We start from the raw sequence: 13,018 nt of genomic DNA on the forward strand, positions 1-13,018 counted from the left end.
GTGGGTCCGCGGGGGGGTCCACATGGGGAGGGGGCCCCACCTCAGTTGGGGGGGGGAGGGGAGCGTCTGCATGTGTGTGGGGGGGGCCGATCTCGGATAATTAGCACTAGTTAATAATTAATTACTCTTTTATTATCCCAGGAACAACGGGACAGCAGCTCCCTTGTGAGATGGGGGCCCTGGAGCCCCCCACCCTTCTCCCCTCCCCCGGCCCAGTCCTGGGGTTACCCCGACAGCCCCCCAGCAGCGGCCAGGCGGGCCTGGTAGCGCCGGCGCAGCTCCTCCATCTTCACGGCTGGAACAGAAACAACTCACGTCAGTTCAGCAGCTACCCCCAGCCCCCCAAGCCCCGCTGGATGCCTGGGTTCTCTCCCGGCTCTGGGAGGGGAGTGGGGGCTGGTGGGTTGGAGCGAGGGGGCTGGGAGCCAGGACTCCTGGGTTCTCTCCCAGCTCCGGGAGGGGGGTGGGGGCTGGTGGGTGAGAGCAGGGGGGCTGGGAGCCAGGACTCCTGGGTTCTCTCCCTGCTCTGGGAGGGGAGTGGGGGCTGGTGGGTTGGAGCGAGGGGGCTGGGAGCCAGGACTCCTGGGTTCTCTCCCAGCTCCGGGAGGGGGGTGGGGGCTGGTGGGTGAGAGCAGGGGGGCTGGGAGCCAGGACTCCTGGGTTCTCTCCCTGCTCTGGGAGGGGAGTGGGGGCTGGTGGGTCAGAGCCGGGGGGCTGGGAGCCCGGACGCCTGGGTTCTCTCCCTGCTCTGGGGGTACTTACGCAGCATTGCTGGGGGGCTGCTGCCTTCCTCGCCGCGTCTCCGCTCCGCCGTCTGCACCGCCTGCTCCGAGGTGTCGCTCAGCTGGGCCAGAGCCAGCAGCTCCTGGGGAAGGCCCAGGGGGGTGAGAACCTGGCCCTCAGGGGTCCCGCCACATGGACCCTCCCGTTCCCCCCCAGGGACTTTGCAGCCCCCGGCCCTGCCCCCGCAGGGTCCCCCCCACCAGGGATTTTGGGTTCCTGCCCTGGAGCTGGAGTCTCAGAGACCCCACCCCTTGGAAGAAGCTTGTAGGACCTTGCTGGGGGGTTGTCATGAAGGGCCCCACACCCAGATGGAGGGGACCCATAGAGACCACGCCCCTTCTCCAGTAGCTCCGCTCCTCCCCATATGGCTGAGGCAAAGGGCCCCTCCCCTAGGGGCGTGGCTAGAGCATCCCCACCCCCTTTGTACCTGGGTGCAGAGGGTGAGCGCCTGGTGCAGGTGCTGGGCCAGGGGCCCACAGGGGCTGAGCCGTGGGGCGGGGCCACGGCCGCAGTGTTCCCGCAGCTCCGTCTCATACACCTGCCCGAAGGCCGCCATCAGCTGGTGCGAGTCGCAGGCCGCCAGTGCAAGGCTCTGCAGGGCCGTGCCGGAGGCCAGGGGCTCCGCGCCCCCCCGCAGGGAGCAGCACTGTGGAGAACAGGATCAGGCCAGGTGCCCCACAGGGCTGCCTCGCCCAGGAGAGAACCCAGGAGTCCTGGCTCCCAGCCCCCTCGCTCCAACCCACCAGCCCTCCTCCACTCCCAGACTTGGGAGAGAACCCAGGAGTCCTGGCTCCCAGCCCCCCTGCTCTCACCCACCAGCCCCCACTCCCCTCCCAGAGCTGGGAGAGAACCCAGGAGTCCTGGCTCCCAGCCCCCCTGCTCTCACCCACCAGCCCCCACCCCCCTCCCGGAGCTGGGAGAGAACCCAGGAGTCCTGGCTCCCAGCCCCCTTGCTCCAACCCACCAGCCCTCCTCCACTCCCAGACTTGGGAGAGAACCCAGGAGTCCTGGCTCCCAGCCCCCCTGCTCTCACCCACCAGCCCCCACTCCCCTCCCAGAGCCGGGAGAGAACCCAGGAGTCCTGGCTCCCAGCCCCCCTGCTCTCACCCACCAGCCCCCACCCCCCTCCCGGAGCTGGGAGAGAACCCAGGAGTCCTGGCTCCCAGCCCCCCGACTCCAACCCACCATCCCCCCTCCCCTCCCAGAGCCAGGAGAGAACCCAGGCGTCCTGGTTCTGAGTCCCTACCCAGAGTGCACAGGGATCTCACTCTGTTCCCGGATGTACGGCCCCCCCACGAGCCCACCTCTGCGCTCAGTCGCTCCAGCGCCGCCTTGGCCTCCTCCAGGGTCCTGGTGAGCTCAGCCAGCGTCCTCTCACTGGATCTCCCTGACAGCCGGCTCCTTCGGCGACACGGGGTGTGGTTACGGCACGCAGCGGGGAGCCCGGATGCCTGGGTTCTCCCCCGGCTCTGGGAGGCGAGTGGGTCTGGTGGGGTAGAGCGGGGGGGGCCCTGGGAGCCAGGATGCCTGGGTTCCCTCCCCAGCTCTGGGAGGGGAGGGGGTCTGGTGGGTTAGAGCGGGGGGGGGCTGGGAGCCAGGACGTCTTGGTTCCCTTCCCGGGTCTGGGAGGGCAACTGGCAGAGTTAGCAGAGAGGAAATCTCCATGGGGCAGGATGGGGGCAGGGCCCAGCCTTGGTGTGTGTGTGTGTGTGGGGGGGGGGGCTGTGCTGTGAAGGGGACCCCAAGCCCCCTGGGCGCTGCCCCAACAAACCTTGCGTGCGGGGCCGGCTCCTCCAGCAGCAGGGGCTTGATGTCGGCAGTGCAGGGGGGCAGGGTGGGGGCCAGCAGGGCTGGCAGACTGGGGCTGGAGAAGACCTCGCGCAGGAACTCCTCATTCCTCCTTGCGGCCCCCCGGAGCAACTCCTCCGTGCTGCAGGGACAGGCAGGGTCAGCCAGGACTCCTGGGTTCCCTTCCCGGCTCTGGGAGGGGAGCGGGGGCTGCAGGGTCAGAGCCGGGAGTCGGGAAGCCAGGACTCCTGGGTTCCCTCCCTGGCTCTGGGAGGAGAGTGGGGGCTAGTGGGGTAGAGCGGGGGGACATTTAGTCAACGAATGGCTTCGCAGGTGGTGTCGGAGAGAAGGCTTTGGCTTCTTCCACCATGGGATAGTGTTTCAAGAAGGAGTGCTAGGCAGAGACGGGCTCCACCTAACGAAGAGAGGGAAGAGCATCTTCGCAAGCAGGCTGGCTAACCTAGTGAGGAGGGCTTTAAACTAGGTTCACCGGGGGAAGGAGACCAAAGCCCTGAGGTAAGTGGGGAAATGGGATCCTGGGAGGAAGCACAAGCAGGAGAGCACAAGGGGGGAGGACTCCTGTCTCATGCTGAGAAAGAGGGACGATCGATGAGTTATCTTAAGTGCCTATACACAAATGCAAGAAGCCTGGGAAACAAGCAGGGAGAACTGGAAGTCCTGGCACAGTCAGGGAACTATGATGCGATTGGAATAACAGAGACTTGCTGGGATAACTCACATGACTGGAGTACTGTCCTGGATGGATATAAACTGTTCAGGAAGGACAGGCAGGGCAGAAAAGGTGGGGGAGTTGCGTTGTATGTAAGAGAGGAGTATGACTGCTCAGAGCTCCGGTATGAAACTGCAGAAAAACCTGAGAGTCTCTGGATAAAGTTGAGACGTCTGAGCAACAAGGGTGATGTCGTGGTTGGAGTCTGCTATAGACCACCAGACCAGGGGGATGAGGTGGACGAGGCTTTCTTCCGGCAACTAGCAGAAGTTGCTAGATCGCAGGCCCTGGTTCTCATGGGAGACTTTAATCACCCTGATATCTGCTGGGAGAGCAATACAGTGGTGCACAGAAAATCCAGGAAGTTTTTGGAAAGTGTAGGGGACAATTTCCTGGTGCAAGTGCTGGAGGAACCAACTAGGGGCAGAGCTTTTCTTGACCTGCTGCTCACAAACAGGGAAGAATTAGTAGGGGAAGCAAAAGTGGATGGGAACCTGGGAGGCAGTGACCATGAGATGGTCGAGTTCAGGATCCTGACACAAGGAAGAAAGGAGAGCAGCAGAATACGGACCCTGGACTTCAGAAAAGCAGACTTTGACTCCCTCAGGGAACAGATGGGCAGGATCCCCTGGGAGAATAACATGAAGGGCAAAGGGGTCCAGGAGAGCTGGCTGTATTTTAAAGAATCCTTATTGTGGTGCAGGAACAAACCATCCCGATGTGTAGAAAGAATAGTAAATATGGCAGGCAACCAGCTTGGCTTAACAGTGAAATCCTTGCTGATCTTAAACGCAAAAAAGAAGCTTACAAGAAGTGGAAGATTGGATAAATGACCAGGGAGGAGTATAAAAATATTGCTCAGGCATGCAGGAGTGAAATCAGGAAGGCCAAATCACACTTGGAGTTGCAGCTAGCAAGAGATGTTAAGAGTAACAAGAAGGGTTTCTTCAGGTATGTTAGCAACAAGAAGAAAGTCAAGGAAAGTGTGGGCCCCTTACTGAATGAGGGAGGCAACCTAGTGACCGAGGATGTGGAAAAAGCTAATGTACTCAATGCTTTTTTTTGCCTCAGTCTTCACGCACAAGGTCAGCTCCCTGACTGCTGCACTGGGCAGCACAGCATGGGAAGGAGGTGACCAGCCCTCTGTGTAGAAGGAAGTGGTTTGGGACTATTTAGAAAAACTGGACGAGCACAAGTCCATGGGGCCGGGTGCGCTGCATCCGAGGGTGCTAAAGGAGTTGGCGGATGAGATTGCACAGCCATTGGCCATTATCTTTGAAAACTCCTGGTGATCGGGGGAGGTCCCAGATGACTGGAAAAAGGCTAATGTAGTGCCCATCTTTAAAAAAGGGAAAGAGGAGGATCCGGGGAACTACAGGTTCACCAGTCAGCCTCACCTCAGTCCCTGGAAAAATCATGGAGCAGGTCCTCAAGGAATCAATTCTGAAGCACTCAGAGGAGAGGAAAGTGATCAGGAACAGTCAGCATGGATTCACCAAGGGGAAGTCATGCCTGACTAACCTAATTGCCTTCTATGAGGAGATAACTGGCTCTGTGGATGAGGGGAAAGCAGTGGATGTGTTATTCCTTGACTTTAGCAAAGCTTTTGATACGCTCTCCCACAGTATTCTTGCCGCCAAGTTAAAGAAGTATGGGCTGGATGAATGGACTGTAAGGTGGATAGAAAGCTGGCTTGATCGTCGGGCTCAACGGGTAGTGATCAATGGCTCCATGTCTAGTTGGCAGCCAGTTTCAAGCGGAGTGCCCCAAGGGTCAGTCCTGGGGCTGGTTTTGTTCAACATCTTCATTAATGATCTGGAGGATGGCGTGGACTGCACTCTCAGCAAGTTCGCGGATGACACTAAGCTGGGAGGCGTGGTAGATACGCTGGAGGGTAGGGATCAGATACAGAGGGACCTAGACAAATTGGAGGATTGGGTCAAAAGAAACCTGATGAGGTTCAACAAGGACAAGTGCAGAGTCCTGCATTTAGGACGGAAGAATCCCATGCACTGCTACAGGCTCGGGACCGAGTGGCTAAGCAGCAGTTCTGCAGAAAAGGACCTAGGGGTTACAGTGGACGAGAAGCTGGATATGAGTCAACAGTGTGCCCTTGTTGCCAAGAAGGCTAACGGCATTTCGGGCTGTATAAGTAGGGGCATTGCCAGCAGATCGAGGGACGTGATCGTTCCCCTCTATTCGACATTGGTGAGGCCTCATCTGGAATACGGTGTCCAGTTTTGGGCCCCACACTACAAGAAGGATGTGGAAATATTGGAAAGAGTCCAGCGGAGGGCAACAGAAATGATTAGGGGTCTGGAGCACATGACTTTTGACGAGAGGCTGAGGGAACTGGGATTGTTTAGTCTCCAGAAGAGAAGAATGAGGGGGGATTTGATAGCTGCTTTCAACTACCTGAGGGGGGGTTGCAAAGAGGATGGAGCTCGGCTGTTCTCAGTGGTGGCAGATGACAGAACAAGGAGCGATGGTCTCAAGTTGCAGTGGGGGAGGTCTAGGCTGGATATTAGGAAACACTATGTCACTAGGAGGGTGGTGAAGCACTGGAATGGGTCCCTAGGGAGGTGGTGGAATCTCCTTCCTTGGAGGTTTTTAAGGCCCGGCTTGACAAAGCCCTGGCTGGGATGATTTAGTTGGGGTTGGTCCTGCTTTGAGCAGGGGGTTGGACTAGATACCTCCTGAGGTCCCTTCCAACCCTGAGATTCTATGATTCTATGACTGGGAGCCAGGACTCCTGGGTTCTCTCCCTGGCTCTGGGAGGGGAGTGGGGGCTTGTGGGCTGGAGCACTCCCCTAGTGCTCCCCCTCTCCCCCGCAGCACAGCGCCCCCTAGCGCCCAGCACTGATTGCCAGAGGAGAGCCCCCCACAGACGCCCCCCAGAGCTAAAAGAAGAACAGGAGTACTTGTGGCACCTTAGAGACTAACAAATTTATTAGAGCATAAGCTTTCGTGGACTACAGCCCACTTCTTCGGATGCATCTAGAATGGAACATATATTGAGGAGATATATATACACACATACAGAGAGCATAAACAGGTGGGAGTTGTCTTACCAACTCTGAGAGGCCAATTAATTAAGAGAAAAAAAACTTTTGAAGTGATAATCAAGCTAGCCCAGTACAGACAGTTTGATAATAAGTGTGAGAATACTTACAAGGGGAGATAGAGTGGGAGTAGTCTGTCCTCGCTTACAGACAACCCCCCAACCTAAAGCAAATACTCACCAGCAACCACACATCACTGAACAAAACCACTAACCCAGGAACCTATCCTTGTAACAAACCCCGATGCCAACTCTGTCCACATATCTATTCAAGTGACATCATCATAGGACCTAATCACATCAGCCATACCATCAGGGGCTCGTTCACCTGCACATCTACCAATGTGATATATGCCATCATGTGCCAGCAATGCCCCTCTGCCATGTACATTGGCCAAACCGGACAGTCTCTACGCAAAAGAATTAATGGACACAAATCTGACATCAGGAATCAAAATACTCAAAAACCAGTGGGAGAACACTTTAACCTGTCTGGTCATTCAGTGACAGACCTGCGGGTGGCTATATTACAACAGAAAAACTTCAAAAACAGACTCCAAAGAGAGACTGCAGAGCTAGAATTGATATGCAAACTAGATACAATCAACTCCGGTTTGAATAAGGACTGGGAATGGCTGAGCCATTACAAACGTTGACTCTATCTCCCCTTGTAAGTATTCTCACACTTATTATCAAACTGTCTGTACTGGGCTAGCTTGATTATCACTTCAAAAGTTTTTTTTCTCTTAATTAATTGGCCTCTCAGAGTTGGTAAGACAACTCCCACCTGTTCATGCTCTCTGTATGTGTGTATATATATCTCCTCAATATATGTTCCATTCTATATGCATCCGAAGAAGTGGGCTGTAGTCCAAGAAAGCTTATGCTCTAATAAATTTGTTAGTCTCTAAGGTGCCACAAGTACTCCTGTTCTTCTTTTTGAGGATACAGACTAACACGGCTGTTACTCTGAAACCCCCAGAGCTAGCAGCACGCAGGCCCCTTGGACCTGAAGGTGGATGAGTCCCCGGAGTCCGTCCCAGAGATGGCATCCAGGTACCGGATCACATCCAGCAGTTGCTCCATGAACCGGAGCTGCCGCTCCGCACTGGCCTCCCCCTGCAGAGAGAGAGATGCTGGTGAGAGCGCCCCCTGCAGCTCACTGCTACACCACCCTCCTCCCCTCCCAGAGCCAGCAGAGAACTCAGGAGTCCGGGCTCCCAGCCCCCCCTGCTCTAACCCACCAGCCCCCACTCCCCTCCCAGAGCCGGGGGAGAACCCAGGAGTCCTGGCTCCTAGCCCCCCCTGCTCTAACCCACCAGCCCCCACTCCCCTCCCAGCGCTGGGGGAGAACCCAGGAGTCCTGGCTCCCAGCCCCCCCTGCTCTAACCCACCAGCCCCCACTCCCCTCCCAGAGCCGGGGGAGAACCCAGGAGTTCTCCCAGGAACCCTGCGGAAGGATCATTAACGGGGTTGCGCTCGGCCGGCTCGGGGTCCCCCGACGGCGGCGCAGCTGACGACCGAAGAAGGCCTTGGACGCCTCCCCGCGCGCAGGATGGGACCCCGGCGGCGGGGTCCCGTGCGCGGGGAGGGCCGGGCGCCCCTTCCGCGCTCGCTCTGTCCCAGGCGGCTGGGAAGGGTTGAGCTCGGCGGAGGGGGTCTCCTCCATCCGTGCCGGGCCGCTGCCGGGCCACCGTCGCGCCTTCCCCACCGTGCGTGTACCCGAGCCGCATCCCTCCGAGCCGCTGCCCGCCCGTGCGGGTCTGCCCCCGGTCGCTGGGACCGCCCTCCCCGCCGCTTCGGCGCGTGGGGAAGGGCGGGGACCGGGCCGTGGGCGACCGCCCCGGACGGGGAGCTCTCGGTGCGGGTGTGCGGACGGGATGGCGACCGGAGGGGGCGCGCAAACGTCGGTGGCCCCAGTCCTGGCTCCTAGCCCCCCCTGCTCTAACCCACCAGCCCCCACTCCCCTCCCAGCGCCGGGGAGAGAACCCAAGAGTCCGGGCTATCCTAGGACACTCCAACACCTTAATGAGATCGAGGTCGTCCGATCGACACAGCAGCAGGTCGGAGCCCAGTTTGGCCATTTCTGCCAGGAGAGAACAGAGCCAGTTACTGCACAAAACCCTCTCGCTGGGACGCGTCTGCCCCTGGGATGGGTCCTGGTGGTAAAATCCAGAGCGGGGGGGGCTGGGAGCCAGGACGCCTGGGTTCTCGCTCTGGGAGGGGAGTGGGGGCTGGTGGGTTAGAGCACAGGGGGCTGGGAGCCAGGATGCCTGGGTTCTCTCCCCGGCTCTGGGAGGGAAGTGGGGGGCTGGGAGCCAGGACGCCTGGGTTCTCGCTCTGGGAGGGGAGTGGGGGCTGGTGGGTTAGAGCTGGGAGCCAGGATGCCTGGGTTCTCTCCCGGCTCTGGGAGGGGAGTGGGGCCTGCGGGGGCTTGGAGGGAGGCAGCCCCCATACGTGGGCAGCTCTGGGGGCTCCCCAAACTTGCCCCATTGAGCTGGACACACCTTGAGTTTTCTCCTCTGTCTGCGAGTCCTTGAGGGTGGCGAATTGCTCTCGGAGGGGGGGGTTCGCTCTGGGGGAAGGGGGGAGGAAGTGTCACTGCAGGAGGCAGGCCAATGTGCCCAGCTCTGAGGAATTCATCCCCTGCTTCGCCCTGGGGCCCTAAGGGGGTAATAAGGGGGGACAGCACAGGGCCATATGGGGGTCCCAGGGGGGTGACCGGGGGCACTAAGGGCCATACGGGGGTCACAGGAGGGTCTGAGGGGGGCACTCAGGGGTCGCCATGGGGCCATACTGGGGTCCCAGGGGGGGCACTAAGGGGGGCGGCACGGGGCCATATGGGGGTTCTGGGGGGCCATACGGGTCTCAGGGGGGTGGCTGGGGGAGTCCCAGGGGGGTGCTAAGAGGTCGCAGGGGGTCACTAAGGGGGGCGCCAGGGGGGTGACTAGGGGGCGCTAAGGGGAGTCCCAGGGGGGTTCCCAGGGTACCGAGCACAGAGCCAGGCCAGCAGCTCCAGGCGCAGGGGGATCCCAGGAGAGGTCCCGTGGGGGTGACTGGGGGGATCCCGGGAGGGGTGACTGGAGGGGCACTAAGGGGTTCCCGGGGGGGCCATACGGGGTCCCATGGGGGTGACTGGGGGGGTCCCAGGGGGGTTCCCGGGGTACCGGGCGCAGAGCCAGGCCAGCAGCTCCAGGCGCAGGGCCCAGGGGGCGCTAAGGGGGGGTCCCAGGGGGGGCTAAAGGGGGGTCCCAGGGGGGTTCCCAGGGGGTGACTGGGGGGGTCCCAGGGGGGTTCCCGGGGTACCGAGCGCAGAGCCAGGCCAGCAGCTCCAGGCGCAGGGCCCAGGGGGCGCTAAGAGGGGGTCCCAGGGGGGTTCCCAGGGGGTGACTGGGGGGGTCCCGGGGGGTGACTGGGGGGGTCCCGGGGGGGTTCCCGGGGTACCGGGCGCAGAGCCAGGCCAGCAGCTCCAGGCACAGGGCCGAGGGGGCGCTAAGGGGGGGTCCCAGGGGGGTCCCAGGGGGCGCTAAGGGGGGGTCCCAGGGGGGTTCCCAGGGGGTGACTGGGGGGTTCCAGGGGGGTTCCCAGGGGGCGCTAAGGGGGGTTCCCAGGGGGGTTCCCGGGGGGGTTCCCGGGGTACCGGGCGCAGAGCCAGGCCAGCAGCTCCAGGCGCAGGGCCCAGGGGGCGCTAAGGGGGGGTCCCAGGGGGGTTCCCAGGGGGTGACTGGGGGAGTCCTGGGGGGGTTCCCAGGGGGTGACTGGGGGGTCCCAGGGGGGTTCCCGGGGTACCGGGCGCAGAGCCAGGCCAGCAGCTCCAGGCGCAGGGCCGAGGGGGGGCTAAGGGGGGGTCCCAGGGCGTTCCCAGGGGGCGCTAAGGGGGGTTCCCAGGGGGGGTCCCAGGGGGGTTCCCGGGGTACCGGGCGCAGAGCCAGGCCAGCAGCTCCAGGCGCAGGGCCCAGGGGGTGACGGGGGGGTCCCGGGGGGTGACTGGGGGGTCCCAGGGGGCGCTAAGGGGGGTCCCCAGGGGGCGCTAAGGGGGGGTCCCAGGGGGGTTCCCAGGGGGCGCTAAGGGGGGTTCCCAGGGGGGGTCCCGGGGGGGTCCCAGGGGGGGTCCCGGGGTACCGGGCGCAGAGCCAGGCCAGCAGCTCCAGGCACAGGGCCGAGGGGGCGCTAAGGGGGGGTCCCAGGGGGGTTCCCAGGGGGTGACGGGGGGTCCCAGGGGGGTTCCCAGGGGGTGACTGGGGGGTCCCGGGGGGTGACTGGGGGGGTCCCGGGGGGGTTCCTGGGGTACCGGGCGCAGAGCCAGGCCAGCAGCTCCAGGCGCAGGGCCGAGGGGGCGCTAAGGGGGGGTCCCAAGGGGGTCCCAGGGGGCGCTAAGGGGGGGTCCCAGGGGGCGCTAAGGGGGGGTCCCAGGGGGTGACTGGGGGGGTCCCGGGGGGGTTCCTGGGGTACCGGGCGCAGAGCCAGGCCAGCAGCTCCAGGCGCAGGGCCCAGGGGGTGACGGGGGGGTCCCGGGGGGTGACTGGGGGGTCCCAGGGGGCGCTAAGGGGGGGTCCCCAGGGGGCGCTAAGGGGGGGTCCCAGGGGGGTTCCCAGGGTGTGACTGGGGGGTCCCAGGGGGGTTCCCAGGGGGCGCTAAGGGGGGGTCCCAGGGGGTGACTGGGGGGGTCCCAGGGGGGTTCCCGGGGTACCGGGCGCAGAGCCAGGCCAGCAGCTCCAGGCGCAGGGCCGAGGGGGCGCTAAGGGGGGGTCCCAAGGGGGTCCCAGGGGGTGACGGGAGGGTCCCAGGGGGTGACGGGGGGGTGACTGGGGGGGTCCCAGGGGGGTTCCCGGGGGGTTCCCGGGGTACCGGGCGCAGAGCCAGGCCAGCAGCTCCAGGCGCAGGGCCCAGGGGGTGACGGGGGGGTCCCAGGGGGCGCTAAGGGGGGTCCCCAGGGGGCGCTAAGGGGGGGTCCCAGGGGGGTTCCCAGGGGGTGACTGGGGGTTCCCAGGGGGGTTCCCAGGGGGCGCTAAGGGGGGGTCCCAGGGGGCGCTAAGGGGGGGTCCCAGGGGGCGCTAAGGGGGGGTCCCAGGGGGTGACTGGGGGGGTCCCGGGGGGGTTCCCGGGGTACCGGGCGCAGAGCCAGGCCAGCAGCTCCAGGCGCAGGGCCGAGGGGGCGCTAAGGGGGGGTCCCAAGGGGGTCCCAGGTGGTGACGGGGGGGTCCCAGGGGGTGACGGGGGGGTCCCAGGGGGGTTCCCAGGGGGTGACTGGGGGGTCCCAGGGGGTGACTGGGGGGTCCCAGGGGGCGCTAAGGGGGGTTCCCAGGGGGGGTTCCAGGGGGGTTCCCGGGGTACCGGGCGCAGAGCCAGGCCAGCAGCTCCAGGCGCAGGGCCGAGGGGGCGCAGAGCAGCCCCAGGGCCGCCCCGGGCTCGGGCAGGAACACTCCGTCCAGCAGGGGGCAGCGCAGCTCCTGGGGGGACACAGGGCGTCAGATGGCTCGCCGCCCCCCCCCCCCCCGCCGTGGGTTGGTCTCGCCCGCCCGCTCCCACCACGGCACAATGGTTTCGCCCGTCTGCCCCCCGTGTGCGCTCCTACCGCCCAGCACCCCCCACCGCCGCTAGGCGCGATGGTCCCGTCCTCCTATTGCCCCCTGTTCCTGTCCGACAACCCTCCTCGGCACAATGGTCTCACCCGCCCCCCCTCGGCCCCGCTAGGCGCGAGGTGTGATGGTCCCGCCCGACCCTCTCCCGTTGGGTATAATGGTCCCGCCCGGCGCCCCCCTTCCGAGTGTGATGGTCCCGCTCGGTACCTTCAGTTGCTCGTACACCGAGGCCGCCGCGGGCGCCGCCATCTTCCCTGCAGCCGCGTAGCGCCGAGCCCCGCCCCAATTGGCCAGCACCGCTGCCACTCACACTGACCTGCAGCGCTCATTGGCTGCAGGCCTCACGAAAGCCACGCCCCTTTGCTTTCCCGCGGCGTTATACGGGGAGGGGCGGGGCTGGAACGGGGGGGGGAGTGAGTAGGCGGGGCGAGGAGGGACAGTGGTTAGCAGGGTGGGGCTGCGAGGGGCGGGGCTGGGTCAGGGGCATGGCCGGGCTAGGATTATCAGGGCGGGGCCGGGTAAAGGGGCGGGGCCGGGTCAGGGTTATCAGGGCGGGGCTGGGGAAGGGGGCGGGGCCGGGTAAAGGGGCGGGGCCGGGTCAGGGTTATCAGGGCGGGGCTGGGGAAGGGGGCGGGGCCGGGGAAGGGGGCGGGGCCGGGTAAAGGGGCGGGGCCGGGTTAGGGTTATCAGGACGGAGCTGGGGAAGGGGGCGGGGCCGGGTAAAGGGGCGGGGCCGGGTTAGGGTTATCAGGGCGGGGCTGGGGAAGGGGGCGGGGCCGGGTAAAGGGGCGGGGCCGGGTTAGGGTTATCAGGGCGGGGCTGGGGAAGGGGGCAGGGCCGGGTAAAGGGGCGGGGCCGGGTTAGGGTTATCAGGGCGGAGCTGGGGAAGGGGGCGGGGCCGGGTAAAGGGGCGGGGCCGGGTTAGGGTTATCAGGACGGAGCTGGGGAAGGGGGCGGGGCCGGGTAAAGGGGCGGGGCCGGGTTAGGGTTATCAGGGCGGGGCTGGGGAAGGGGGCGGGGCCGGGTAAAGGGGCGGGGCCGGGTTAGGGTTATCAGGGCGGGGCTGGGGAAGGG

At 64.0% G+C, this 13,018-nt stretch overlaps 1 protein-coding gene across 1 annotated transcript; it reads right to left on the bottom strand.

Annotated features, from left to right (window-relative positions):
• Positions 1–114: 114 nt before the first annotated feature.
• On the bottom strand, positions 115–12,288 carry HAUS7 (HAUS augmin like complex subunit 7). Its single transcript, XM_054014876.1, is given in 11 exon segments — positions 115–295; positions 763–865; positions 1,211–1,429; positions 2,088–2,184; positions 2,555–2,713; positions 7,372–7,481; positions 8,387–8,448; positions 8,870–8,937; positions 11,697–11,812; positions 12,152–12,204; positions 12,207–12,288. Coding segments are annotated over 11 exon segments (1,125 nt in total). The 5' UTR covers positions 12,274–12,288; the 3' UTR covers positions 115–224.
• Between the last annotated feature and the right edge of the window lie 730 nt (positions 12,289–13,018).

This window comes from Malaclemys terrapin (assembly GCF_027887155.1).
Source record: "Malaclemys terrapin pileata isolate rMalTer1 chromosome 20 unlocalized genomic scaffold, rMalTer1.hap1 SUPER_20_unloc_1, whole genome shotgun sequence".
Classification (NCBI taxonomy): domain Eukaryota; kingdom Metazoa; phylum Chordata; order Testudines; family Emydidae; genus Malaclemys; species Malaclemys terrapin.